Source organism: Plectropomus leopardus, chromosome 19 (assembly GCF_026936395.1).
Source record: "Plectropomus leopardus strain MGB_pleo_1.0 chromosome 19, ASM2693639v1, whole genome shotgun sequence".
Classification (NCBI taxonomy): Eukaryota; Metazoa; Chordata; class Actinopteri; order Perciformes; family Serranidae; genus Plectropomus; species Plectropomus leopardus.
Window position 1 is genome coordinate 2,472,501 of NC_142194.1, and position 27,909 is coordinate 2,500,409.

At 41.4% G+C, this 27,909-nt stretch overlaps 1 protein-coding gene and 1 long non-coding RNA gene across 3 annotated transcripts in view; one reads left to right on the plus strand and one right to left on the minus strand.

Moving 5' to 3' along the window:
• cep131 (centrosomal protein 131) overlaps positions 1-27,454 on the minus strand; it is a 27,622-nt gene extending 168 nt beyond the window's left edge. Inside the window, exons 1-30 of one of the 2 annotated variants that reach the window (XM_088069903.1) lie at positions 27,156-27,454; positions 25,343-25,539; positions 25,095-25,189; positions 22,015-22,126; positions 20,949-21,076; positions 19,881-19,985; positions 18,879-19,058; positions 18,041-18,158; positions 17,813-17,932; positions 16,905-17,091; positions 16,732-16,826; positions 16,088-16,216; positions 15,809-15,995; positions 15,422-15,519; positions 15,012-15,191; positions 14,731-14,922; positions 13,584-13,721; positions 13,121-13,246; positions 12,926-13,042; positions 12,640-12,669; positions 11,743-11,845; positions 10,915-11,116; positions 9,626-9,733; positions 8,978-9,095; positions 8,091-8,165; positions 7,550-7,692; positions 6,567-6,744; positions 6,273-6,469; positions 5,830-5,890; positions 1-5,002 (exon numbers count right to left, since the gene is read on the minus strand). The exon at positions 1-5,002 is cut by the window's left edge and continues 168 nt beyond it. In XM_088069903.1, coding sequence (XP_087926029.1) covers positions 4,931-5,002; positions 5,830-5,890; positions 6,273-6,469; positions 6,567-6,744; positions 7,550-7,692; positions 8,091-8,165; positions 8,978-9,095; positions 9,626-9,733; positions 10,915-11,116; positions 11,743-11,845; positions 12,640-12,669; positions 12,926-13,042; positions 13,121-13,246; positions 13,584-13,721; positions 14,731-14,922; positions 15,012-15,191; positions 15,422-15,519; positions 15,809-15,995; positions 16,088-16,216; positions 16,732-16,826; positions 16,905-17,091; positions 17,813-17,932; positions 18,041-18,158; positions 18,879-19,058; positions 19,881-19,985; positions 20,949-21,076; positions 22,015-22,126; positions 25,095-25,189; positions 25,343-25,528 — 3,780 coding nt within the window. In that variant the 5' untranslated portion in view covers positions 25,529-25,539; positions 27,156-27,454 and the 3' untranslated portion in view covers positions 1-4,930. The remainder of the gene's footprint in view (positions 5,003-5,829; positions 5,891-6,272; positions 6,470-6,566; positions 6,745-7,549; positions 7,693-8,090; positions 8,166-8,977; positions 9,096-9,625; positions 9,734-10,914; positions 11,117-11,742; positions 11,846-12,639; positions 12,670-12,925; positions 13,043-13,120; positions 13,247-13,583; positions 13,722-14,730; positions 14,923-15,011; positions 15,192-15,421; positions 15,520-15,808; positions 15,996-16,087; positions 16,217-16,731; positions 16,827-16,904; positions 17,092-17,812; positions 17,933-18,040; positions 18,159-18,878; positions 19,059-19,880; positions 19,986-20,948; positions 21,077-22,014; positions 22,127-25,094; positions 25,190-25,342; positions 25,540-27,155) is intronic. The other variant, XM_088069904.1, reaches the window with a different exon arrangement.
• Positions 5,216-11,109, plus strand: LOC148186272 (uncharacterized). Its single transcript, XR_015774960.1, has 3 exons — positions 5,216-5,582; positions 6,267-6,487; positions 10,971-11,109. It is a non-coding gene; the product is annotated as an uncharacterized LOC148186272 (long non-coding RNA).
• Positions 27,455-27,909: the final 455 nt, after the last annotated feature.

Here is a 27,909-nt window from a genome sequence, read left to right on the forward strand (position 1 = left end):
TTGTACACAAAGTTACAAATGAAAAAAACAAACAGGACTGTGTGTGTAAAGTGTGTATCTGACACCACGAGGGTCATCTCAGGTCAAACTGAGAGAAACACACACACACACACACACTCACACACTCACACACACACACACACACTCACACACTCACACACTCACACACTCACATACTCACACACACACACACACACACACAAAGGCTGGGCTCATTGGCACTTGTAGGACGGGCATGCGCGAGGAATGCCAACTCACATCGCCACCCTCTCGAGTCGCCGGCCAGCAGCCCCGTCTGCTGTGCCAACAGCGGCGGGGCGGCGACAGGCTGTGAGCAGGCTGCACTGCTGCGAGGCCGCCGCCGCCGCAGAGTCCTCCTGACTCACAGTGACTCTCAGTTAGCGACCGTGAAAGTCACAGTGATGTGTGACACATATCAACCTCCTCTTTCTCCAAACGCCACAATCTGGGATTTATTTTATTCCCGCCTATAGACCGAATCACCGTCTTTGTTTACAAGAACCTCCGGGTGGAAAACTGCAAACTTGATGGCGCTGAGTCAACCAGAAGCAGCTGAGATATCGACAGAAAATGGTAAAGTTGTTTTCTGGGGGTGCCGAGTAAAAATAACGAGTGGTGAAGGTTTCTGGTTTCTCTAATTTACCTCTTGGGCCACAGACAAAAAAAAAAAGAGAAGCTTGCAGTTTTCTGCAGTTGTGAGAGTTGGGCGTAACCCAAACACCAGACTGAACGTTGGCATTGTTTATTTCTGCAAAGCACATTTGTTTAACATTATGCAGCAGACGTTGAAACTTTCAGCAGGGTTAAGTGTGGATGTTTTTAGGCACAAAAACTACTTTGTTATGGTGAAAGAAGCTGACGTTTTGGCTGAAATACCTGCGAAGTTGCTGCATTGTGCTGCTGAAAAAATGCCCAGTTTTGGTGGCATAAAAGCAGCTGGCGACGAAGCAACGTGTCGCTTAAAAAACAGACTTGTTGGTACACATGCAGCTAGAAACACCAAAATGTTTTGGTGGAACAAATGTCGCTGGAAATGCAATGATTTGTCACTAATAAACACCTCATTTTGGTGGCACAATGATCGCTGGAAATACAGTAAAACAGCTGAAAATGCGGAAACATTTTGCTAAAAAAGACCGCATTTTGGTTGCATAATGGTTGCTGGAAATGCAGTGGCACCCTAGAAATGCAGCAATGTGTTACTAAGAAGCCCCCAGTTTTGGTGGCAAAATTGCTGCTGGAAATGCTTCATGTTACATAAAAAAACATCCAGTTTTTGTGGTACAAACACCACAGGAAATGCAATGATTTGACATTAAAAAGCACCTCGTTTTGGTGGCACAATGATCGCTGGAAATGCAGCCATGTGTGAATAAAAACAAAAAAATTGTGGCACAATTTGAAATTGCAATATGTTGGTAAGAGAAAACACACCCAGTTTTGGCTGAACAAACGCCGCTGGAAATGCAACAATTTGTCCCTAAAAAACACTGGAAATGTGGTGAAATGCTGCTTGGAATGCGGCAATGTGTCTCTAAAAAACTCCCCGTTTTGGTAGCACAAAGCTGCTGAAAATTCAGCAACGTGTCACTAAAAAAGACCACATTTTGGTTGCATAATAGTTGCTAGAAATGCTGTGAAACACGGCTGGAAATGCAGCAAAATGTGGCTAAAAACACCCGCTTGGATGGCACAAAAGAAGCTGGAAATGCAGCAGTTTGTTGCTGAATATCCTTAAATGTTACAGCTGAAAATGACAGCAGAAATAAACAGTTTTAACATTTCTCTGCGGTTTTAAACTATCAAGAGCCAGCTGTTTACCCGGAAGTGACATCATGGTGATTCGGTCTATAATCGATTTTAATATTTGGTTTATTGGTTAACACGGTGGCTGATGTGACAATCTGTGACTTTGGAAGATAATTATTATCTTTTATTAATAACCTTAAAGCTGCACTACGTTAACCTTCCTTTCGGCTCGTCACACTTCATATGAACCCTTCACATTGTGGCTCGGATGACTTCCAGGTCAGAAAAACCTGACATACAGTATTTAAACCATCTACAAATGGCAGAGTTTTAAAGTTTTACCTCAGCAGTTTAAGTTCTGCTCAGTAACTCTAAAAACACTTTATGTGTTGACTAACTTTGAGAAAAAAATACTTCATATCGACCTTTCTGTGGACCAATAACACTACTAAGGCCATGTACGAGTGCTAAATAAATAAAGAGAAACAGAATAAATATTTCTGTTTGAGGTCTAATTTGGAGGCTGCGGGGCCTTTACAATCAGAGGGTGGTCTTTCACATCACGCTGCTCCTAAATAACAGCCTTTACTTCCAGGTTTAGAGTTTCAAACTCTGGTTACAGCCCCCCCGACCCCTCGCTAACTCACGCTACGGACCGTTCGGACTGAAATCTAATCCACAAGGACTTTTTGTGTCTGTGAGGGGCTTCGACATATCTTCAGCCATTAGAAAGGTTACAGGAGCAGATAAGAGACACAAGTACCTGAATTTTAACAGCCACCGAGTACCTAATATTTAAAATGAAACACCACAGAATTTAAATATTTTACTTTGGAAAGCAGGAAAGCATCTGTAGTTGCTGTTCTGCATTTTCCTTTTTTTGACATTAAAATATGAAGTCTTTTGATTAACAAATTTAAATGGTGAATTTCAATATTTTATTTCACTGTTTACAAATTTGAATCCAAAAATTTAAGTCAAAGAATTTCAAATATTTAAAAAAAAAAATCAACTTAAATTTGCTATTTAAACCATTCAAAATTTTAGGAAGAATTTTTGAAAATGTATTAAATATAATGTATAAATATATTTCATTTTAATCTTGAATTAGCTATTTGAAATAGCTATTAAAAAATTAAATAAATTCAAATAGCAACATCTAGCCTGTCTTGAAAAATTCAAGTAAAAAACCTTCAGGTTAAATTTTCGACTATTAATTACTTAAAATAGCTACTTAAAAAAATAAAGTAGAACATTTTCAAATAGAAACATATTGCTCAGACAATGACATCTGAAACTTTTTGAAGATTTTTTTTATGCATTATTGACAAATATAAGTCAAACATTTCTTTAAATATTGAATTTTTTAACTTAGATTTTTGGATCTGAATTCAACCAATGAATTTGAAAGATTTCTTTTGTTTACATTGTTTTTCAAAGTAAAATATTTCTATGGATTTTGTTTTTAAAATTTTAATATTAAATTTTCAGTGGCTGTTAAAATTCAAACAATATGTCTCTTATTTGCTTCCATTTCATTTAGTTTCTATTCAAAATTATTTAAATAATTTTGAAGAATCCCTGACAAATTCAAGTCAAATTTTTTTCATATATTTTAAAATTTTCAACTTGAATTTGCCTTCAAAATTTAATTTGAAAAAAAAATATAAAAATAATCAAGCATACGAATTTAAAATAGCAACTTTAAGCTCAAGTGAAAAAAATAAATACATTTCAAAATTAAAATTAAAATTAAAAAAAAGTTCTGACCTGAATTTTTGGACCTAAATTTGACCAATAACAAAAAAATCATTTTTTTCTTTTTTTCTGGGGGGGGTGTCCATATCCATATCCATATAAATTTTATATTCTAATGTCAAAGAGACTGAATTAAGCGCCTTCACAATGAATATATTCTGCCACATGATTTCAAAAGTAAAATATTTCAATATTAAGTAATTAGTGCTTGTTAAAACACTCGTCTCTTGTTTGCTTCCATGAAGGGTAAAGAAATTAAAAAATGAGTTAAATCACTGACATGAACGTGTGGAGGTGACGGGCCCCTTTTTTCGTGTTGAGTTGATGTGTTTTGTCACAGCGGAGCCTCTGAATCAAACCTATATGGTTTCTTACATACCTCTGGTCACATGACCCTCCCGCCGCCACGCTCCGTCCCGGCTCTGCTCTCTAATCCTATAAACATTTTCTACACACATTCCTCGTCCTCTTCACCCTCTCCATCCTCTCTCCTCTTCCTCTTTCTTCCTCACATTCAGAAACTTTCTACAAATCATCTTTGGCCTCAAACGTCCCATTTTTCTTTTCTCGTTTTCCTTCAAATCCTCAAACTTTTGCTCTTTCTATCAACATCCTACAAGCGCTCTAACTGTAGTCTGTAACCGCTGTTAGTACATCTTCTTCTTCTGTGTTAGATTTTTGGTTAAAGACACACACTGCTCTGTTCAGAGCGAGTCTCGGGGCTGCAGCGGGGCAGAGGTTAGAGATCCTGTAATTTGCGCTCGCCTTCGGGGACAAAACACATGACTCAGCAGATAAAAGGGGCACGAGGAGCTCGAACAAACGAGGCGCTCCGACGCTGATCTGATCTCAGCTCCTTCAGAAAGAAAAAAACCCAAAACCTTCAACTTTACAACCAGCGCAGGCCCGGGCTGGTCTCAGAAACATCTGGAACTGTTCTCTGGGGCAGCAGCGCGGGGGGGCGTTCCCGCTCCAGGACACGGAGGGAGGAGGGGAGGGAGGCGGGGGTGGGGGGTACAGTCACAAAAAATCCTTCTCTGGAAAGAAAAGAAGAAGAAAGTCCATCTGTAGTCTTTTCATGTGGTGCCACCTGGTCTGTGGCATTTCAATGAGGGAGCACAGCGGCACGCTCCGTCATGCCTTCAGGGAGGGGAGGGGTTTCTTTTCTATTTTCTGGGGTGGGGGGCTGTACAGTGAGGCCCAGTGCTTTTCCCCATTTTGTGTTTTTCAAGCGAGGTAGGACGAGGTTCAGTCGCTGACGCTCCACAGGTTCAGTCTTGCTGGCAGGAACAACATCCAGAGGGGGGGGGCAGAGACACACAATGGATAGAGCTCAGAGCGGAGGGGGGGGCAGGTGGAGGGGTCGTGGGGTCCAGGCAGAAAAAGCCTTCCTGTCAGTCCATCACTTCTCCAGCAGCTGCTTCCTCTGCTGCTCCCACAGAGCCTCCAGGTGGTCCGCCCTCTTCACAGCAGCCTATCAGAGGAGAGGACCACGTTTACAAACACGCTGTCAATCATCTCCCCAAACCCTGTTTTCTTACAGCGAGGGGCTCCGTTATTGTTTAGTTTTATATCATTCTTCAGCTTTCAAGTTGTGTTTTGTGCTCAAATCCCAAAAAATTCAAAGTTTGTATGTAGGGCTCTGCAATATGCCGAAATATATCATCTGACGATAAAAAAAAAACAGAATCACAGGAGAGGACGTGATGTTGGACTGATCATGACGGCTGTGATTATCGTGACGATATTCAGTCCAACATCACGACCTCGACTGTGATATTACTTTTAAGCAACAACAGATTACCATTTGTTTGTTTATTTAATGATTTTTTGGGTTGTGCTGCAACCACTTGAAGTTACAGCTGTTGCCTAGCAACGCATTAACTGCACGCTGCTTGCGACTCTCAGTATAACAATATGAGCACGTCAGTAAAAATAACAAGCACTTTTAAAGGGGGAACTCTGCCCTGTCAGTTGCTCCACAGGATTTTATTAAAACTGTTGAGGATGCGTCGCGGCTCAGCTGATCTTCTGCAGCGCTTCGAAGACCCGCGGTGAGTACCAATCACTCACACATCCAAACACGTTAACACAGGCCCAGGTTGAAAAATATCAGAATTTCCCTTTAAAAAGCTGAAATTACTGCGTTCACCCGGGTGTGAACTGTGACTGCGACAGTCATTCGAGGCAGGTGGGAATGCCGATCGTTCATGTTCTCACGGCTTTAAAAAGCCAGATGTTTGCGGGTTTTTGTTCAGTGGAAGAAAAGCTAAAGACGCTGAGCTTCGTCAGGCTCCTCACCTCGTGCTGCTTCCGGAGATTATTGACAGTTTCTTCCTTCTTCAAGATGGCCGACTTCACTCTGAAAAATCACAGAAAAGAAAACGTTAATAACGAGAAACTTCTGCGGGCGACCCGTGTCCAGAGGCTGCGTCCTCGCCACGGTGGCTACGGGTTCGGTTCTGGCTTCCGTCTTGTCCCCCAAAAATAAGATTCCGATTTTCACTTCTCATCTGACAACACTAAGCAATGAGCGAATACGACGCTGAACATGCTCGTTACCTCCTTTATAGAAGAGATAATGAGCATGCATACGACATGGCCAAAAGTATGTGGACGGTCTGCATGTGAACAAATCCGGAGAGAAGACCCAAAAACAATAAATGTAGATGCTAACAGCCGTGTGTGTGTGTGTGTGTGTGTGTGTGTGTGTGTGTGTGTGTGTGTGCGTGTTGTAGTGTTACCGTTGGTGGACTTCAGCCAGCTCCTCCTCCTTCTCCCTGGTGACCCTCTCCACCTCCAGCCGCAGCCTCGCTCGCACTTCCGACACCTCCACCTTCATCCTGCGGTTCTCCTCCTCCGTCACCACCAGCCGGTCTGCGAACTCCTGCCGTATCACCTCCGCCAGGCTGCGGCGCTCCTCCACCAGCTTGTCTCGGGTCTGAGGGGACGAGTTCAGGTAAAGGAGTCGGTCTGATTCGTCTCATGTGCTGCTTATGATGACGAGAGAACCTGAGCGACGGGTGTCTGCTCCTCACCTGTGTGATGTCCTCAGTCTCCTGCTCCTTCTGTCGGAGCGCCGCCCGCAGTCTGATCAGCTCTCCCTCCGTCTCCACCTGCTGCTTCCTCAGCTCCTGCTGTTTCTCCACCGCCGCCCGCTCAGAGCGCTCCAGCTCCCTCAGCTCGCTCTCGTATTTTTCCCTCACGCGCTTCACCCTGATGAAGGCGTCAATCAGAAGTTTTGAAATATTTGGTGAAGATGTTTTTACGCAGGAGAGAAAATAAGCGACAACTGCAATCTGCCAAAGTGAAAGTGGAACAACGTGCACGTCCGAAATTCTTCAGGGATGCAAATTTAAAAAACAAACAGTCACACGTGTCTGCAACGACCAATTAAAAACTACATCTATCTAGGAAATATATATATATATATGTGTGTGTGTGTGTGTGTGTGTGTGTGTGTGTAAATATATGGGAAAAATATGGTGATTCTATATTCTAAGGTCCGGTGGGAAATATACCTAATCAATTAATTAATAGTGTGACCTGTGAGATATATTGAAAGACAACTTAAACATGAACTGATATCATACAGAGCAGATTTTTGGATTTTTTTCTCAAGGAGGATCTATTCATCCACCAAAGTAGCGCTGGGTGATATGGCTTTAAAATAATAAAGTGATATTTTCAAATTTAAAAAAATATATTGAATGAACAGTTAAAATTCTGTTAAATAAAGTGGCTTCTGTCACATAATAAAGTTGAATAAACTGCTCATAATAACATTTATTAATATTCGGCTATAGGGAAGTTTAAGTATTTTTAAAATGAAAAACCTTTTTTTTTTATACGTGTCCATCTGAGATCTAAGTCCGCACCAGACAAGCACCCAGAGTCCGACCTCGACTTTCCAGGTGGTAAAAGACGCTACACACACACACACACACACACACACACACACACACACACACACACACACACACACACACACACACACACACACACACACACACACACACACCTGTTGTCAGCGGCCCTCTCACACTCCTCTTTGTCCTTGCTCGTCTCCTCCTCCAGTGTCCAGATGGCGAGCTCGATCTCTTTGTCGCGTTCTCGTCGCAGCTCGTCTTTGAGCTCGCGCTCGCGGCTCAGCAGCCATGTTTCCTGCGGAAACACAAACACACACCGTGCTGTCTGTCTTGGCTGCTTTCTGACATCATACACACCCACACACACACACACACACACACAGTAAAATATAACACACACGGGTTCAGATAAATCATCATTTCATCCTCAGCGGGTGATTTTCTGTCCCGTTCTGGATCTCTGATGTGTTCATGTCAGTCACTTCGTACGGTGGAAAAGATCATTTTACCAGGAAACTCGGCTGCTGTTGTGTTTACACTGATCGAGAAGTTTCACCTCGAGAATTTGAAACACGAAGGACTGAAGGGGTTGAGACGCCTGCAGGTCTCAGTGAGAACAATCCTTAATGTTTACAGCCTTCAGAGTTTGTTCCACTGAAAGAAGGCGAGACACAGAGCAGCTCGTCCACTCACCTCTTTTTTCTTGTAGTTTTCCTCCCAGGTCTGCTTCTCGATGTCCAGGCGCTCTTGTAAAGCCTTCATCTCCGCCTGCCAGAGTTCACACACATTTTCACATACACATTTCCACGACCTTTACACAACTTTTAGGCAGATTTTAAAGACCACACGTTCTCCGAAACGGCGATCAATACTTCTTATCTGTTCTTTTTCATGACAGCTTTTTTTAACTGTATATTATTAAAAGAATAATGAGTTTGGAACAGGATAAGTTTATTATTTCATCTTTATGCGAATACATTTTAAATAGGCATATTTTCAAATAAATTTTAAAAAATGTATTTTTTTCCTTAAACATTTTTGGGGGCAATTTACATAGATTTTTAAAAAAATTTTAATTCGTATTTTCTTTAAAAAATTTTGGTGATTTTTAATAGAAAACATTCTAGCAATGTTTTTATTATTATGTATGCCTTACAAACATGTTTTATTAAAAACATGTTACTGTTTTTCTCTTATATTCTTGTTTTGTTTATTTGTTTGGGGGTGGGGGGTAAAAATAAGTTGGCATTTTATTTATTTATTTATTTATTTTTACAAAATATTGTTGATTTCATATTCTTTACAAAATTTAGCCATTTGTGTTTCTCTTTTGGGGAGAATTTGGGGTAAATTATTTTTTAACATGCTGCCCCAAAAAATGCCTTTTGCTTTTCAAATGCTTGTGAATTTCTATGGAGAATTTTTTTTTTCTTGATTTGATGATTTTAAATTTTTAAAAAAGAAGATGATAAAGTTTTGATGATTTTTTTAAAGAAAACATGCCCGTGGTTTGGAAGACACCAAAAACGACACCATTTATCTGGGAAGTCTGCAGTGACGGACTCTGGTGCCGCTCTGACCTGGTGTCTCCTCTCCTGCTCCTCTCTGCTCTTGTCCAGCTCGTCTCTGAGCGCTCGTCCAGCCAGAGAGCTGTTCTCCTCCAGCTGTCGGCGCAGATCCTCCAGCTCAGCTCGCTGCCTGCCAGACGAACACAAAGACGAGCTTTGAAAAGTGAAACCACAATCATCCCTAACAGTCACCACCTGTAAAAATACAGCCGATTCACTCAGAGCAGTTTCGGGCACCAAAGCTGGAAAAGGATCTTTTTGAGTAAAGATGTCACGAGAACTGATACGTGTGGCTTCTGCTGCTGGAGTTCACTTCCAATCCTGCGCATACGTACGCTCATAAACACCAGCAGCGTGACGAGGCGCTGAGTGTCTGTTCTGCACCTTCTAATCGCCAAGAGTTAAAAATGTTCAACTTTTTGTAAAACGCTCATCACTGTCATTTTTTTACTCAGCTGGTCAACTTCTAGAAACTAGAACCTGAACCGAACGCCACCGCTGAACTAAACGCCCGAGGGGAAGGTTTTTTTATTTTCCAGATTGACGACCAAACGTCTGGAACATTCTGGACGCCTCTCGTTACAAAAACAGCTCCGGTTTATGACTCTGGATTTTCACAGTGGAGAGAGAGTGTGACACACAGGTGACCTTTGACCTCACCTCGCAGCCAGCTGGGCCAGACGCTCCTTCTCATCGGCAACCTCCTTGTAGAGACGCCTCCTCTGCTGCTGCAGGGACAGCTCCTCCTCCTGAAGCTGCTTCTCATACCTGACACACACACACACACACACACACACACACACACACACCTGAATGTGACTGTGCACAGGCTGCTAACATGCTGACACGTGCAATCATCACACAAACACGTCTAATTAACGAAACTCGTGCTGACGGCTGTGAATCTGATGCTCATTATCTCTTCGCAGTCCTGCAAAAAACGAAATCATCCCCGCATGATGTCGTATGCTAATAAAATTAAAGCCTCTTTTTTACTGTGTGTGTGTTTGTGTGTGTGTGTGTCAGTGTGCAGTCATCATGATTTCACTGTTTCCAAAAATAGCCATGAGCAGCGTGTTGAATGAACTCTGCCGGGTTTTAATGCGCTGAGCTCCTGTTTGTTTCAGCTTCAGTTTAAAGAGCCGAGCGCTTTTAAAGGGTTAATTTTTTCATCCTGGACTCTGTTTTTCTGTTTAAAGCCATTTTCACTCAGGACTAGTGTTGCACAGGGACCTTTGGAAATTTGTAATATTTCATCTGTGATTTTAATACAGTGAAAATCATCAACTCAGCATCTCTGAAATTTTCTGAAGGGGAGACGATAAAAAAAGCTTAGAAAGCTTATAAATGTGGAAATACAGAACTCAACGCTGCATGTGTGAACACCACGAGCTGCAGTTCGGCGAGGCTGCCATCACACGCCGCTGATGCGACTGTGTGAAACACACTTTAGACACACAAGGTGCCTCCAGCTAAAGGCAGCTTAAATTTAAGACTTTTTAAGGCTTTTCAAAATTTTTTATTACCATTAAATGAAATTTAGGACCAATTTTACAATAACAAAAACTAAAAAAAAACTAAATCCATAAAATCCGACTTCCCATGTCTCAACATTTTTTTAAGACTTTTGGAATACAGAATGAAGATATTTGAATATCAATTAAGGCCTTATTTTTACGTTTATGAATTCAATGCCTTTTAAGACTTTTTAAGGATCCGCAGGAACAAAAAACTGTGGGAGATTAGAGTCCAGTTTTTTTAGGTTTTCTTAATAAAACCAGTTAACATCTACCGTGTTTATTTGAATTTCTTGCGTGGCGTGTTTGCATCCTTATTATATGCATGAATTAAAGAATGATTTCAGCCTGTAGATCAGAATGAAGTGCAGCAGTATGTGATGTGTGTCCCTGGGCAGGAGGTCAGTGTCGGTCCTGACGCGACCTGCCTACCTCTGTTTGGCGAGCTCCCTCTCTCTCTGACACTGCTCGTCCTTCTCTCTCTCCAGCTGCTGCCGGAGCTCCTCACACTGCCGCACGAAGCGCTGCGCCGCCCGGTCGTCCGCCTGCAGCAGCTCCGCCTCGTGGAGCGTCCGCAGCTTCTTCAGCTCCTGCTTGTGCTTCGAGATCAGCTTCTGGATCTCTGGCTCCAGACCTGAGGGGGGAGGAGGAGGAGGAGGAGGAGGAGGAGGAGGAGGAGGAGGAGGAGGAGAGTACAGTTCATGTTTCCTGTGGCTGCAGCATGTTTGTTGCATTTAGTGGGAAAATAAAAGATGATTCAGTTTTTTAAATAATAACTCAGGATGTTTGTGAGTCAGATTACTGTAATGAAGGTTTATTTTAGGTCTCAATGTTGCTGAAAACAGACGTAAATGTGCCTGAGCAGTCACTGAGTAAACACATATAAACAGTTCTGGGCTCTGTGATTACAAAAACACTTGATCAACACCGGATGACGTCTGTCTGCGACTTTTTATTAACCCTTAGAGCTCCGCTTTAATATTACACACATCGTATCATTATGCACACAAAATGCACTGATTGAGGGATACTTCGCAGATTTTCTACCCTCTACGTGTGAAAACTATCGGTTAGTATGTGTAAATGAATTATAAACTCTAACATCGTGTCATAATCCTGATAAAGCACGACAGCGGCACAGTGGCGTATTTGGATGAAAATGAAGTGTTTGATACGTTCAAACAGTCGACACTAACAGATCTGCGGTGAAGCTGTTTATACTCAGATTTCCTCGCTGAGCGGCGTGTGTGTCTTCAGTACCTTTGACTGTGATCTCTTTGATCTTCTTGGTTTTCTCGTCGATCCATTTCTCCCGGCGGATCTTCTCTGTGGCGCTCATTAGCTCTTTCAACTTCTTGATTTCCTGCGGAGGGAGGAGCGGACGTTATGACTGTGGACTGATGTCACAGTGAAGGGACGGAGAATTCATTTTATTTAACTCAAACGAGGAACTCTGTTCAGTTTTTACACAGTAACAACAACAGTGACAAATTTATGGGGCATGCGTGTTAAAAGATCAAAAAAATAAATAACACAAAAGTTAAAAGAAGACGAGATCAAACAAATTCTGGGCAACACAATTAAAAGGTAAATGTGATATTATTGATATTTATATATATAATTATGACAAATGAAATGACAAAAAAGGGTAAATAAAAATGATTAATATGTATAATAAAAATTAATAATATACTTTTCTGTAATTTTTAACATATAATTAAAATAATTATAAATCTAGTTTTCTTGATATTCCCAGTCATCTTATAACTTTCTAATGATTCTTTCTCTCTTTTTTTAAAAAGCTAATTTTCAGTTCATTTTCCAGCTACATTTTACTTATTTTTTGCTGCTGATGCTTTTTTTCTAGTGTTTGAGAGAAATAAATGTGCCAAAGTTTCAAAGGTTTAAATGTTTGTGAAAGGCCTCTGAACACAGCACAAGGAAAGGGTTAACATGCCTTTAACCTCATCACATTAATCAAACAGTGTTTCATATCTAACTCTAGAGATAAATGAGAAAAGACTCAGGGGACTCACATGCAGACAGACTGTCCAACAGAAGTTGTGAGGGACAGACAAGTGAAAGGACAAAGGAGTGGAAGAATGAGAGAGACGGCGGTGACGAGGATGACCGGGTTAGCGGAGAAAAAAAAGTTACCTCGCACAACGGACCCAGAATTTGCCACACCTGAAAGCGAGGGAAAAACAGACACACAAAGACAGAGAAGAAGAAGAAGAAGAAGAAGAAGAAGAAGAAGAAGAAGAAGAAAAAAAAGACGATTAAACACAAGCAGCGCTGCAAGAAAGCAAGTTACACACCGTGAGCACACAGGATGCAGAGCAGAAGCAGAGCAGCTGAAGTTATCTGCAGGGAAATCTCAGAGGTGCACATGCAAACTCTTCAGTCCTCAGATCATTTTTGAGTTTTGGGAACTTCTTCTCACCATTTCATGCTGCTCCTGCATCTGTGCGATCTTCTTGGTGTACTTCTGGTCCACCTGCTTCAGCTCTGCCACCACTCCTTCACAGCGCTCGCTCAGAGCCTTCTTGTCATTGATCAGCTGCAGAAACACAGAAGACGTTTTAGAAACACGTCAGAGGAGGTGGATGGAGCGGAGACCTGACCGCGCCCCCCCCACCTGATCGATGAACGTGAGGTGTCTCTGGATGGTGGCTTCGTATTGTTCCTTCTGGAGCTGGAAGTTTCTGTTGAGCTCCTTCTCCGTCTCCTTCACGTGTCTCACGGTGAGCTCCCTCTGCTGCGCCTGGAGGACGCAGAGGAGACAAAGCAGCATTCATTTCAGCAGCTATTTTAGATTTGGTCTTGAGCCCGTTTCACACAGCGTCAGCAGCGTGTGAGCAGCACCGAACGTGGTTTTCTTTGGCGCATATGTTAACAAGTGAGAGCATCCACACTGCCCGCCTGCGCAGCGCTGGTGACGCGCGTCTTAGCTGTGTGTCAGCTGCAGCACGTCCGGAGAAATACAAAGATTTCTGTTTTCTTTGTTGTTGTTTTTTAAAATCTAAGTTTTTATTGGAATCAGATTGGTACACTTCATACGGGACCAAAGTCACTGACTGTGATGTGTGTGCGTTTCTCACCAGAGCAGCCTGCAGCATGTTGACGGTGCGTTTCTTCTCCTCCAGCTCCAGTTTGATTCTCATCATGGAGCCGCTGACCTCGGCGGCGGTGGCAGACGCCTGCTCGACGCCGACCAGCTCCTCCTCAGACAGCACGGCCTGAAACACACAGGATCTCTTTAATAGCCAGTCGACTCGTCTCGGCTTCTGCTTACATTTCGTTATTCATGAGGAAATACAACAAATATCAGGATTAACCCTTTAGGGACTGTTTGGTTCATTTTACATGCTTTTTATTCTTCATTTTTATCATTTTGTCTGTGTTCATGCATATGGCAAATCATTTTGGCAAGATTGTGTATCTGAGTGTAATCAGTGAATTTGCAGCTCAGCTCCTACAACAAGTCTAAAATACACTGTGGAAACTAAATAGTTACATTCAGACTGTTCAGGTCAATAAATGCTCCATTGAAACCCATTCAAACTGACATTTTTGATCCCACAGCCATCAGAGCAGAAAAACAGGACTTGTATTATTTCTGGGTGTCATTCTGGGCTTTTGACTCTGAATTTGTCATTTTGACTATTTTTCATATACAGTAAAAACACATGCTAGTTCCATTAGTCATAATCAGTGTTGCTGCTAACCACTGACATATCCCAGACTGGGATCTAAAAAAATCTGCTTAGGATGTAGTATATTGAAATCAAGCTATTTTGTGTTGGCATTTGCTGGCATTTAGGGATTTCAATTCTGAAAATTAATGAATATTTTATATTTAATATTAGGACTGATGTTGGTTAAAAAAAATAAGCTAAATGAAAGTAGAATATCATATGAACGTATAATATGTTTTAAAACCTGTTTTTGAAAAGCACATTTTATGCACAGAGCAGTATGAGTGTGAGTGTTTTAGTGTGAGTGTTTAGAAAATATCATTAATGTATAATATTTTTTTTTTGTGCAGAGCGATACGAGCGTGTGTGATTTCAAAGTGCAGCCCTAAGGGTTAAGATTATCTACCAGATTTAAAATTAAATATTTACTGGTTTAGCTAAATGGCTGTTTGACTGGAAATATAACCAAAAAATGAATAAATACATAACGTTGTCATTATGGCATATTTCAAGTGCTCGACTGTCACAAATCAAACTGCGGGACGCCGACCTCTCTGTGTGACCCCGACGTGACGGATCGCGGCCTCTCCTGTTCAGACTTCTCCATCTCGTCCAGGAAGCTCATGATGCTCTGCAGCTTGGCCTCGGAGAGCAGGGCGCCCCCGTCTGGCAGAGCGGGGTGGTGACTCAGCTGGCCGTGACGCTCCAGGTTGTCTGTGGTCAGAGAGTTGGAGTCTCCGTCCTTTAAAGAGACACAGAGGAGACGCAGGTCACAGCCGGCTGAAGATCTGAGAAATCACGTGATAAAGATGCCGCGTCAGGACGTCTCACCTCATCGATCCAGGCGTATTTGTCTTTGCTGTAGACCTTTGGCTCCGACAGCCGCTCTGGCTCCTCCTCCAGCAGCTTCAGGGTGTCCAGCAGCTCGTTCAGGGTGGTTTTGGACTGAGCCCTGCTGGACGGAGCTCCCTGCCGCTGGTCCTCCACACTCACCGACCTCTGCAGGATCTCCTGGAGCACGGACACAACAAACACGCGTACAGGTGTTAACTTTTATGTATTTTTACCTTTTTTTTTTACTTTATATTGTTTACTTTGTCCGGTGACATTTATGTCGATTTGAACAGTGTACGTTTAAACTTCTGTTTAATCATCAGGTGAATTGGCAGTTAGAAATATTCCTGCATGTCATACTTTAAGATCCTGATCATTTATATAGTTAAAATCTGTCAGAGATTTACCTGTGAACACTGGGAGCCTCTGCAGTTAGACAAAGCCGGAGAAACGGCTCTGAAGCCGGAGAGCTCACCGAACTCAGCCACCATGTTCAGGTTAGAGTCTGTGGAAACATTAAATCGGTACAGTTAGTACAGGGTTCTTTGGTGCTTTAACCTTACGAAACCTGAACAAACTGGCTTGATTTCACTCAGAAACACAAAAATAAGGTAAACAAGCAGCACAACAAGAAATGGCCAAAAAGTGGCAAGAAATTTCTTTAAAAAATTACAAAAAAATACATGAAAAAAAAAGTAGAGATCAAGAGTCAAGTAGGTGAAATATTGCTTTAAGTGTAGATGAAGATGTTTTGGTGTTCGTTAAGGCTCTCACTGCCACAGAGACATACACACCTGTGTTTTTAGCTTTGACGTCTGTGGGGGACAGCGGGCTGTTGTTGCTCGGTGACGCTGGACTTTTGTTGGTGGGACAGATCCTGGGCGGCTTCTTTCGTCCTCCCGTCTGCCTCAAACCGTCCAGCTCCAGCTCGGCCGTGTGCTGAGGCTCTGCAACCCGCTGGACTCTTTTCTGCTGCAGCTCCTAAAACACGCCACCAGAGGGAGACATCAGTCAACTCAAGAGTCTGAATAATGAATTTAACCCCGAATTCGAGTTAATTAAACAGTTTGTACCTCTGATGAGTTGACCTGCGACGCAGCGAGGCGGGCCAGACGAGCTTTCTCTTTACGGTTTAACTTCCTGTCGTTCTGCTGATGCTGCTGCTCCGGGCACACGTCCGCCTCCACTCGGTCCTCCGGATCCTTCAAGGGAGATACAGAGATGATCTGTTAACCCCGTGAAACCTGAGCAAACTGTTTGATTTCTTTCAACAACATGGGGAGAAAGCCATGAGCAACTTAGGAAGACATGGCCCCGAAAACTGTAAAAAGTTACAACAAGATGACCTGAAAAAAGACTCCAATTAAATACATTCAAATAGCAACATTTAGCCTGAATATCAATATTTAAATTTTTTGGAGATTTTTTGAACAGGTCTTGAAAAATTTGAGCAAAAAACCTTCAAGTTAAATTTTCGACTATTAACTACTAGTAATTTGCTATTAAAGACCCCAAAAAGTGTAGACATTTTTTTCTGTCACATATTTAAAATATAAAATTATATATATATATATATATATATATATATATATATATATATATATATTCTTTGGACATTTTACTATATTTTTTTTAAATTCTCTGATAACAAGGGTAAAACACGAGGAGAAAGTGTGAGAGGTGGCGGATGAAGGAAGTGAAGGTCGGACGTACTGACCTGTGAGCACTGAGAGTCTCTGTGGTTGGACAGAGCTGGAGAAATGGCTCTGAAGCTCAGCTCGCTCAGATCCACCGCAATGTTCAAGTTGGAATCTGTGGGAACAAAAATGAATCAGTACAGTTCCTGCGTGACTCAAACTGGATTTAAAGTTGAGTTTCGGCGTGTAATACCTGTGTTTTTAGCTTTGACATCTGTGGGGGACAGCGGGCCGTTGTTGCTCGGTGACGCTGGACTTTTGTTGGTGGGACAGATCCTGGGCGGCTTCTTTCGTCCTCCCGTCTGCCTCAAACCGTCCAGCTCCAGCTCGGCCGTGTGCTGAGGCTCTGCAACCCGCTGGACTCTTTTCTGCTGCAGCTCCTAAAACACGCCACCAGAGGGAGACACGGGACAATGTATGACATCACAAATTAGTTTGATTTCTTTGAAAAACATGGAAAAAAGGCAATAACCAACTTGTCAAACTGCAAAACTACAAGAAATTTTACCAAAATGTTGTCTTTGAAAAGAGGGGAGAATTACTGAAACAATTAAAAAATAGGGAAACATTTCCAATTATGATAATTACAAAAAATATATATATTTTTTTTCTTTTTTTCTGCACTGTTTATAGGTCATTTGTTTGTTTGTTTGTTTTTTGACTTTTCTCAGGCAATTCTCCTATAACTTTGTAACTAATGATAATTTTATATTCAAAATAAAGGTGATCTCCTTGTTTGTTTCCCACTTTTTTGGCTAAATTTTTTGCTATTTTTTAGGCTATCTGTTAAGTTGCCTTTCTACAATGTTTTTAAAAGAATTTAAACCAATTTGCCCAGGTTTCAGAGGGTTAAATTAAAAAGCCAGATGTCAGCAGGTGTTAGTAGTTGTTCTTTGTGCAGAGGGAAAGTGGCTTGTTCGACAGATACTTTATAAATATTTAATAGACTGTCACTGAAAAATCTCAACTTGGAGACTGGAATTTTTTAAAGAAAGACTTTGAAACAAACTGAGGGACGTGACTTTGAACTTGCAGATATTTACTGCCACCTCTATGAAAGTGCAATTTTAAAAAAGCTCAGGAGGTAAATGAGCTGAGCACCTGGATGGCAGCCAGACGAGCCAGACGAGCTTTCTCTTCACGGATTCGTCTCCTGTCTTCGTCCTTTTTCTGCTGCTGCTGCTCCAGGCGACCGTCCTCCTCCGTCCTCTCCTCCCACTCCTGAAAGAGAAAGACATCGATAGTGTAGACACAGTAACTGGGAGACAGATAAAACCAGTTCAGACCTTTGAGAATCAAAGGTGAGGCAGCCTGAGGACGCACGGATACCTTTCTTTTACTGGCGAGGATGCGTTTGAGCGCCGCCTGGTTAGCGTGGCGTCTCTTGGCGTGGCGTCTGTACCAGCGCTGGATGGTGACGGCTGCCTGGTTCACCTGCTGAATAAACCTGCAAACACACAAGAGAAGAAGAACATTAACTCTCAGGGACTGTTCGCTGCATGTTATGTGCTTTTCATTCTTCATTCTCATTTCATTCTTTTTAAATTATTTTGTCTGTGGTTGTGACAGGTTGTGACAAAAACCTGGCATTTAAAGGGTTAAAAATTCTAAAAAAATGAATGAATATTTGATATTTATAATCATGACTGGTGTTAGTTAAAAAGTTAACTCAATGAAAGTAGAAAATAATATTAATGTGTAATATTTTTATTGCCTGGTTTTCACAAGCGCATTTTGTGTGAGAGCGATAGGAGTGTGTTTATTTGTACAAAAAAAAGTATAAAAATCAACCCTGCTGCTAATCACAGACATATCCCAGGATTTGATATTAAAAAATATTCTTTGCATGTAGTATCTCAAAAATTCATTTTTTGTGGGTTTTTTTTCAATCTAAAAACATAGTGGCATCTTGACAAAAACCTGGCAATTAAAGGGTTGAAATTCTGAAAAATTCACGAATATTTGACATTTATGATAAGAAATGTTAAAAAAACAAACTCCATGAAAATAGAAAATAATATTAATGCACAGTATGTTTAAAAGCTTGATTTTGATATGAGTTTGGTACGAGTGTGTGTGATATTAAAGTGGAGCCCTGAGGGTTAACTTGAATAGAACAGTAAACACACAGTAGAGACACAGTGGAGTCAGTGTTTTCGGGTCTCACCTCTCTGCCTCCTCCTCGGTGACCTCCCTCCGGCGGGGCAGGACGGGGCTGCTGCGCTGCGCAGACACAGGAGACCTGTTGTTGGAGGCGGAGGGAGCTGAGGAGAAGTTCTTCTGGGACTTTGTCAGCGAGCTGTTGTCTTGTGACACCTCGTCGTTCGCTGTCGCCTTCAGGATGTTACTGAGGGAAAAATATGATGAGAAAATCAACAAAAAGATCCTTAAAAAAGGAGTTTGACTGAGATGTTTCCGACATTTCACCAAGATGGTGAGAGTCAATATCATGAGCAGATATTCAGTATAGGTTTACATAAATTCCTGAAAAGTTGCATTAAAACTGATCTGATTCTGTGAAACGTCTTCTCCTAACAGGCAGCAAACACACTCGGGCAGATGGAGCACGAAAAACTGTCCAGATCTACGGAGCGAGGATTTCTTTTTGTCTCTGCTGTTTCTCCCTCTGCACGTGAGCAGGTGTCTTAGTCATTTAATCACCACTAACGTGTATTTCTGAAGTTTTAATCATTTCTTCAACCTCGTAAATGAGTCTCTCTTCATCCGGGTTGACCGCTGACTGGACGGAAAACAGAAACGACGAGGACGTCACCGTGGATTCAGACCACAGACGAGCACGAGCCTCGTCCAAACAATCTGTAGCACATCGTTTAAAGTGCATTTAGATCGTGTTAGACGAAACTTTTGCTGGTTAAACGTTGCATGATAGTCCTAAAACGTGGAAGTCCATTCGCCTTTTAGCACTTCCTGTTCCCTCGTCTCAGAGTCTCAGGGTTTTTTAAAAATGGGTTTTGGGTAAAATGACGAGGGGACCAGCGCGATGATAACTTCCAGGTCGGCCTCCAAAAATACGTCATCCCTTCACCTCCCTGTATAACCAGGTTTCGATCCCAAACTCTCCAGTCTCTACCCTACAGGTGTAACTCTGCTCATCTACACAGTAAATAAACCTTTTCAAGGCAACAATGGTGCTAATTTCAGGACGTACTTAAAGGACGGTCTCTGGTTGGAGCTCTTGGGTGTCAGTGGTTTCTCAGAGTAGTTGTTGTGTAAGATGGTGGTGACGGAGTTCCCCACAGCTCCCTTGTTGCTCCTGGAAAACACAAAACGGGCACAATGACACTCGGGCAGGAGGCAGTTAGTGTAAAATATCAAGGATGCCACTGCCAGCTTCTTTCACTGCGCCTCCCTGAAGGCGCCTCAGCATACTGAACACGCTGCGACACAAATTCTCACCGAGCGACAAACTCAGCCCGCACAGAAAAACTCTGTGTGTGGGTGAAATTCCTGCAGGCGCTATCAGCTGCCATCATCGACAGGTACGAAACACGAGAAGCAGCAAGGACACAGAATGCAGCAGTGCAGGTCGTCACCGGACCGTGTGTGTGTGTGTGTGTGTGTGTGTGTGTGTGTGTGTGTGTGTGTGTGTGTGTGTGTGTGTGTGTGTGTGTGTGTGTGTGTGTGTGTGTGTGTGTGTGTGTGTGTGTGTGTGTGTGTGTGTGTGTGTGTGTGAAACGCTGCCCACCTGTTGTTGGCGGTGAAGGCAGCAGCCAGAGCGATGCCAGGCTCCCTATTTCATCGTTCCTTTAAAATAATGTTGGCGATTTTTTAAAGAAAAAAATTAACCTTTCTTCTCTTTAAAAACTTTTGGTGATTTTTTTCTTTGCTTAAAAATTTTTTGGGTGATATTTTTCTTTGCTTTACATTTTTTTGGTGATTTTTAAACACAACATCTCTGCATTTTTCTCACTCAATTTTTTTGGGTGATTTTTAAAAGAAAAAAAACTTTTCTTTTCTTAAAAAATGCTGCTGATTTTCAAAGAAAATATTTTGGTTTCCTTTAAAAGTTTTTTTTGTGGTTTTTAAAGAAAAAAAATGATAATGTTTTTTTTCCTCAAACAGAAAACAGGCCTTTCAAACCCCCCGTGTGTCAGGCCTTTCTCTGCTCCACTGAGTGTGAGTGTGAGTGTGAGTGTGTGTGTGTGTGTGTGTGTGTGTGTGTGTGTGTGTGTGTGTGTGTGTGTGTGTGTGTGCGTGCGTGGGAGACGCTGCCCACCTGTTGTTGGCGGTGAAGGTTGCAGCCAAAGCGATGCCAGGCTCTCTCTTCTTCAGGCTGGTGGGAGAGTCCACGCTGCCGGTGCTGCGGGAGCTGGAGTGCAGCGGGAACGATCGGGGCTGATCGTCCTGAAAGAGGAGAAACAAACACACTGAAAATCAGTAAAATGTGACACATTTAAAAGGAAACTTCAGTACTTTTTCAGCCTGCAGCCTATATTCTCACGTGGTTGTGTCTAAATGACTAATGGAGGAAACTATTTCTGAAAATGGTCCAGTACCGAGAGAGAAAGAGCTCTGCAGCAATCAAACAGGCTGCAATGGAACCATTCAGGCAGGTTTTATACACATTTTTACCAATACATTTCCAGGACTTTCCATGACTTAAAGCAAATTTTAAAGACCATGCATTCTCTGAAAACGACCAAAGACACTCCTTATAAATTTTTGAAATATTATTTAAATGTAATGAATTCAGAACAGAATTAGAACTGAATATTTAAGTATAACTTAGGGACTGTTCGTTATTTATGAGCGGGGAGAAGGTTTTGCAAAAAGGGGGAGGCATGCCAAATAATTTTTAAGCACTGGGGGGGACTGTTTTATATTTTGGCTTTAGGAGAGGGGCATACAACTTTAAATGGCTGAATGATTAATTATTAATTTTGATGATACTTTTTTTAGAAAAAAATGTTGGTGATTGTTTTTTCTGTTTCAAAATAAGATCATTTTTAAAGAAAACATTTTGGCAATTTTCTTTTTTTTTTAAATACTGATTGTGATTATGATTTTTTTCCTTAAAAAAAGTGCAGTTTATTTTATTTTGGGTGATTTTTAAAGAAAATCTTTGGTTATTTAGTTTTCTTTAAAAATTATTAGATTTTTTTTTTTAAGCATCCTCCAGTGGACGTACACAGCAGCCTGTTTCTGCAGATTGAGTGAGCCTGGAAAGGAAGAAATGCTCATTAACTTTACCGTTTAGCTTCTCAGCATAGATAACCTGATGATTAAGATGTATATTAAATCAAAAGTGATGACGGGTGTCAGAGTGAGCTTGATGGAAATACCAGGATGTTCCATGTGGTTCTGTCCGGCGAGGCTTTGCTGAGACTGGCCAGTTTCTTGCGTCCATCTGAGCTGCTGTCAAACAGGGCGAGGTAGTCCTCACTCGGGTCCTGACTGAGAAACACAAACCAGACACAGATTAGGAAATTTGTTTTATGTGGGACTAAACACTCTCACTGACGACAAAGAAAACCACAGACTGTTATCTCAAAACCGACGGAAATAAAATGCAGATAATATGCATGGACAGATGTTGGATATTGTTTTTTGGAGTAAAAAACATGTATCGTTTGCACTGTGGGTTACCTCAGAGTGTCTGCAGGTATCAGACACGTACACTTAATGATTCTTAAGACTGTTTAAAGGTCATTTTCATCAAATTTAAGGCTGATTTCTGAACAAATCATTGTTTTCTTATTAAATAAACTCAATACGCTTATGTTATTTATATAATTTATGTTTCAGAGTTAAGAGACAGAAATGTGGGCTTTCCTGCAGAAGAGCGTGACTCATTTTGACAAAAAGGAATCAAGAGGCGGATAAATGAAATTTGATTAAATGTTTGTAGCATGTAAGACCTAGAAAAAAATTACATTAATTTACAATTTAATAACTTTTTAGGCCCTAATATTTATTAAACTGAATTTAAGACATTTCAAGGACGTGTAGTTCTGTCCCTTTAAGAAAAAAAAAACACATTCTGGGCTCAATTTCTACTTAACGAGAGCTTATACACGATTAAACAACTGGACACAAAGCAGGGACCTGCAGTCGTGTCTTTTAGTGGCAGCTTTTGTGATTAAATGTTGTGAGGACAGCTGCAGGACTCATCCCCTTCTCCTCTCCCCCCCGAGTCCTGGAATCCGGTCTGCAGCAGCTGACCGTCTGCTGGGGAACTCCGTTATGGATTCTGTGTAAATTTGGGCATATGTTGATCCCTGCGTATGTTCATCCTTCAAACAGCCTCACACAGCAGCACCTCCACGGAGAGGCACAGACGCAGGCCGACCTGCTGTCTGTGCGGGGGGTTTCTGTCTGCGGCGGTGTGTAAGTGTGTGTGTGTGTGTGTGTGTGTGTGTGTGTGTGTGTGTGTGTGTGTGTGTGTGTGTGTGTGTGTGTGTGTGTGTGTGTGTGTGTGTGTGTGTGTGTGTCTTCCGGGGGGGCGGTGAAGCCAGCTGGCCCAGTGAAAAGAAATCTGACAACACGATTCAGGCAGCACATTCCTCCACTTTCTGCTTTACAAGAGAGCACGCGGGGAGAGGGGCGGTGAGTGACCCGATGACTCAAATGCTCGCAGACTTGGAGGGGGATTTTAGACTTTCGGCGCGGGGTGTACAGCTTTAAATGGCTGTATTTTGTATTTATTTTGCTGACATTTTTTTTTTATTATCTTTAAAAATTTTGGTAATTTTTAAAGAAAATATTTTGGCAATTTTCTTTTGGAGTTTAAACTTTTTTCTTTTTTTAAATTTTTTTTTCTTTTAAAAATGTTTTGGATGATATTTAAAGAAAATTGATGACTTTTTTTCCTTACATTTTTTTGTGTGACTTTTCACTAAAACATTTCGGCCATTTTTTTCTTGATTTTTTGGGGTGATTTTTAAAGATTTTTTTTTTACTATTTTGTTTTCTTGAAAATAAGGTATTAATTCATTTTTAAACATGCATTTAAAAGCCCAGTGGACGTACTCTGCAGCTTGTTTTGGCTCAGTCAGTCTGTAAAGATTGAGTGAGTCTGGAAAGGAAGAAATACTTAGTAACAACTTAAGTTAAATAATCTTTCGTTCTGATATTGGCTTTATCTTTTAGGTACTCGGCATAGATAACCTGATGACTGACCGTCTGTTGGAGCGGGTATTTATACCGTCTTTAGATTTAAAGCCCCTCTGCATCCTCTTAGGCAGCGAAGGGAGGAGGAGGAGGAGGAGGAGGAGGAGGAGGAGGAGGCGGAGGAGGAGGGTCAGCAGCTGCCAACAATAGACCTAGAGCGTGCACACACACTTCTCCTTTCACTGAGGGGGTAACCTGACCCCGAGGTCCGGGCCCTCCCCCTCTAACCTGGGACAAAGACAGTCCCTGCACCCCGCGACCCTAGCAACAGCCGCCCGGCTTCCCTCCACTCTTTATCATGCGAGAGCCGGCGCGCCCGGCCGCTATTGTCCGAGCTGCTGAGGCTTCAGGGCCGCCAGCTGTTGCTCGCTGAAGAGAGGCGATCTGGTTTAAAGAGCAGAGACTCCGAGCTGCTGCAACATGAGCTCCGACACACATCATCCAAACATTCCTTCATTTCCAAAAACATGTCCTTCATATTTCAGATGCTGTTACTGTAAAGTTCATCACGCGATCGCACTGAGGCACAGACTGTACGACACGCAGCTCAGTGCGTCAATGTCAGTGATAAGGAGTGACGGAGGCCCAGAGACACTAAAACTGACTCTCACTGAAAAACTTCGGCTCTGCATGTGGGTCTAAATATTTTAGATGTTGATATTGGCCTTTGAAAGTTTTCTTTGTTTGGTGATTTTCAAAGAAAACATGCATAACTTCTCCAAAATTTTCCTGTCCATCCTGGAAGAGGGATCCCTCCTCAGCCACTCTTCCTGAGGTTTCTATCATTCTTTTTGACCCCTTACAGGGTTTTTTGGGGAGTTTTTCCTCAGTTGATGTGATTTTTTTTTAATGTCCATGGAAACCCAGTTAATTGTACGTATTGTACTGTAAACGATAATAGACCTGCACTTGAATTGCATTTATTTTTTATAGTTTGACCACTCAAAGTGCTTTCACACACTGGTGGCTGAGGCTACTGTACAAGGTGCCACCTGCTACTCAGTTTTTAGACATTCATAGACATTCACACACCCATCGAACAGCCATCTGGAGTAATTTGGGATTCAGTAACTTGGATACTTTGACATGCAGATTGGAGGATGACACACTTTACCACCTGAGCCGCAGCTGCTGTATCATCTTTTATTGTCTTTTGTGCACGTCCCCTTTTGACTAAACCAATAAACTCATAGCTGCAGTGTTATTCCATCAGCAGGTGTGTATGTGTGTATGTGTGTGTGTGTGTTTGTACCTTAAACTGATGTTGGCCTGCTGATTGACCTGTGTGGTGCTGTTGGAGCGCCTCAGGTTCTTGATGGAGCGGGAGCTCCCGAAGCTGGCATCACTCTGTGGATTTTAAAGGTTCATTACTGACTTATAAGATTTATTTGCAAACATCGCACACCTCTGAAAAAACACAGACGACCTGAATTTGCTCTCTGCTGCATCTTGATTACATTATGACTCGTAAACAGTCAGCAGCTCCACTCAGTTACTCACCAGCGTGTTGCGTTTTCCTCTGCTGTCGCTTGCCACAGACACTGACACAGACCGAGAGAAGTATTTCCCAGGCGACGCACTGCTGGGTCTTTTGGACATAGAGAGCTGGGAGCCTGATAAACTGAGGTCCAAGGCGTCTCCGGAGACACCTGTCGGGATGGAAGAAGGGCTGCGTGTTGTATGCATCCTTTGAAAACCTGAAATAAAGCAAAACACGTTTGGATATGAGACAGAAAAGGACACATGCTGTTTGCCTGGGGACTGTGGGAACAACCACAACAACAGAGGAAGTAACAGCCACTTTCCTCACGAATGTTTTGTCTCCCACGGCAACCAACAACAAAACCGCTCACTATTTTTACTACAGCTGGAACCAAGTCAAAGTCAAAGCATAAAGGAGTAGCTTATAAAACCTAACCAAGCTCATTAAAATAAATAAACTGTAATGTTGCTGAGGCTAAAACATTTCAAAGTTTATTCCTTAGGGACTGTTCCTTATTTATCAGAGGAGGGGGATAGAGGGTGTGTGACTTTTTTTTAATCTTCCCAGAAGCTGCAAATATTTTTACTTGAGCTTCTCCGATTGACTTGACTCTCTCTTGACTCTGACTTGAATGACTCTCCCTCCACCACAAATGAGTTATTAAATTGTAAAACAAGCCCTTAATGTTTGAAATTTAAAAGGTAAAGTTGAAGATGAAATCCTTGACTTGAAAAAAGTTTTTTCACTCTTGGCCTGCATGCTTGTTAGCCCATGCAAACTTTTATTTTTTGGACAAATTTTAAATGAGATGAGATGATTTATATGAAATATCACTACTTTAAGTCCTTTTCTGACAAAAGCGTTCCTCCCACATAATGTGTCCAAGGTACATCGGAAATTTGAAAATCAAACAATATTTTATATTTCTACAGTTTCTTTTATTAGTGCACAGAATGCATAACATAAAATGGAAAATAAAATATAACATTCTGACATTAATAATAAAATAAGCATAAAAATACAGCATATAAAATGCATAAAATAAGGGAAAATACAACATCTTAAATATGTGCAGCAGTAAGCCAGAGCAAAGCAGAATGCAAAGAATGCAAAAAAGAATATTTTTCCTAAAATTTGTCAGTAAAATAAATACAAAATACAGCCATTTAAAGTTGTATTCCCCTCCCCTAAGCTAAAATAAAAAAAACACAAGTCCCTCCCCAGTGCTGAAAATAATTATTTGACATGCTTCCTCCCTTTCTGCCCCCCCCCCCATAAATAACGAACAGTCCCTTACAACATATTACTCAGGCAGGTGTATGCTAGCTCTGTTAGCTTATCATCTTCCCATCACAAAAACAACACTGTGAAGAATGACAAGTATGATATATATCGTTTAACAATACTAGTGAGAGCAAAATCATAAAAATGATAATATTAATAATAATGAAAATACAACTGTCATCAACTAATATTTTAATTTGCAAGCTAGCTGTAGGTACGCTATATTTACGGTGAGCTAACAGTAATTTTACCGTTACTAACGGTAAATGTAGAGTTAACCTCATTACCTTGTTGACCGGGACTGATGCAAAAAACCTGGATGTTTAATCGTTTAAAGTTATTAAAACACAATACCCTTTTTAACCTGTTATATCCCGGCTTGGCTTCATGCAGAGCTAACCGTTACATCCGTCATAAGTTGAAATAAAATCGTCTGTTTTCCAGGTGAAGTCTGGTCAAGGAAAAGCGTTTTTTTAGCTAACGTCTTTCTCCACTTAAACGGGGGGAAATTGGATGTTAAATATCAAGGTAGCGTCAAACACTTACTTCAAAAGCTGGATGGCAACATCGCTGTTGAGCTGCGGTCGCTTTCAGGGTTTTAATCCCGGCAGAAATCTCTCAAACATCCAGAGAAAGTGCTCCGTTGACTCAGTGGACAAACACTGAGGAGCGCAGGATCTCTGTGGCAACAACACAGATGTTAGTCGCCTCGCGCCGCCTGTGATTGGCGGAGAAAGAAGATTGTTTCTTTGTTCGCGCGTCTGATTGGCCGAGCGGAGACGTCGTTCTCTGTGAGGATTCTAAAGGGGCGGGGTTAGAACGACGGTTTGGTTGACTTTGCAAAGAGAGGCGTGATGACAAGTTTACATTTTTTCGTTGACTGGAAAATAAAAATAATACTTTTCTGCTTGTTTTTTTTCTCTGTTGTGTGCCTTTTTTTTTCTTTTTTTTTCTTTTTTACTCTGTTTTAAGTGTTTTAAATAAACCTTACTGATGTGCAATGTACTGTTTATCTTGGAAAAATGATCAATAAAAATAAAAAAAAATAAAATGAAATATATATATATATATATATATATATATATATATATATTGCTGAATGAACAGAGTTAGATATAGTCCACTTCCTTTAATAAAAGCTTCTAAAAAATGTTTCTCCTTTTTTAAAAAACATATGAAATATCCAAAGATTTTTCTATTTTATTTTATTTTTTACTTGAAAGGCAACTTTTGGATGCTTTTATCAAAATGTCAACTTTAATTTTTGAATAATTTTTCAAATAGCAAATTTAATTCAAAA